Source organism: Aplysia californica, unplaced genomic scaffold (genome assembly GCF_000002075.1).
Source record: "Aplysia californica isolate F4 #8 unplaced genomic scaffold, AplCal3.0 scaffold01389, whole genome shotgun sequence".
Classification (NCBI taxonomy): Eukaryota; Metazoa; Mollusca; class Gastropoda; order Aplysiida; family Aplysiidae; genus Aplysia; species Aplysia californica.
This window is the reverse complement of record NW_004798659.1, coordinates 8,814-9,833: the sequence shown is the minus strand read 5'-3', so window position 1 is coordinate 9,833 and position 1,020 is coordinate 8,814. Positions and strand designations below refer to the sequence as shown.

Sequence of the window (1,020 nt, the reverse complement as noted above, 5' to 3'; positions counted from 1 at the left end):
ACACACACACACACACACGCACACACAGGTCAACCTATCCATAACAGAGAACGAAGAAACATGGTATAAAAACAACATCGCCATCAAGCTATCCAAATGTACTGAGCCCAGAAAATAAAATCTTTTCAGGACAGAAAAACAAAAACAAAAAACGGTTTCATTCTTTAAACTATTGTCCCCACATAACATCTTTTTTCCCTTGCCCTTTTTCCCCAATATTTATTAAAAATCTGAATTTCAACACAATATTTCTTGAGCGCATGAAACCAACACCACAGATTAAGAAATTGTAATATATACTTTGTTTGTATATTTTTTTTTTGTTTTGTTTAAACGTTTGAGCTAAGCACATCTGAACAGTTGGCTGGCACTATGATGTCAACGTCATTCAACAGTGTCGTATGTCAAACTTTTGAAAAAAAATAATAAAAACCAAGAATTTTGTTCAGTTTGAGTTTGATGACAAGCCTCGACTGGTCCTAGTCTCACCCCTCTTTCTAAAATTTAACGGATTTAATTCTAGTTTTAGTAAGAGTTTTACAGCACTTGCAACACTATAGGTTATATTATAAGTGCCGAAGATTAAAGGTGTTACAATAGAGGAACATACACAGAAAAGAAGGAGGGGAGATAAGGATGATTGATGTTGGAAGGAAAGAAGAATAAAAAAACCCACACCAGAGCACCCGCCAACCACTCACTAACTGATTTAGACGAATTAAACATAATTTTTAAAACGATATTAACAGAATGTACTGCCCGAAATAAAACCTTAAGTAGTTTGGTTCTCCCGAAAAACTCGTATTTTGACATTTTGACATTTTGACATAGGACGGTGACGAGTGACGACGACGAGGATGTACGTTTAGTGAGTTTACCTCCATGGGTTCGGGGGACGAGACGGGTATGACGGCCGCCCTCACCACCAGCACGTCCGCCCATAGCGTGAGCAGTGTGAGCAGCAGGCACGTGTTCACGGCTCTCCAGGTCCTCACACTCACACTCATGATTTCACTCGGG

General features: G+C 39.0%; 1 protein-coding gene across 1 annotated transcript in view; it reads right to left on the bottom strand.

The window, feature by feature from the left end:
- LOC101859220 overlaps positions 1-1,020 on the bottom strand; it is a 12,011-nt gene extending 10,991 nt beyond the window's left edge. Inside the window, exon 1 of the mRNA XM_005112737.3 lies at positions 879-1,020. Coding sequence (XP_005112794.1) covers positions 879-1,007 — 129 coding nt within the window. The 5' untranslated portion in view covers positions 1,008-1,020. The remainder of the gene's footprint in view (positions 1-878) is intronic.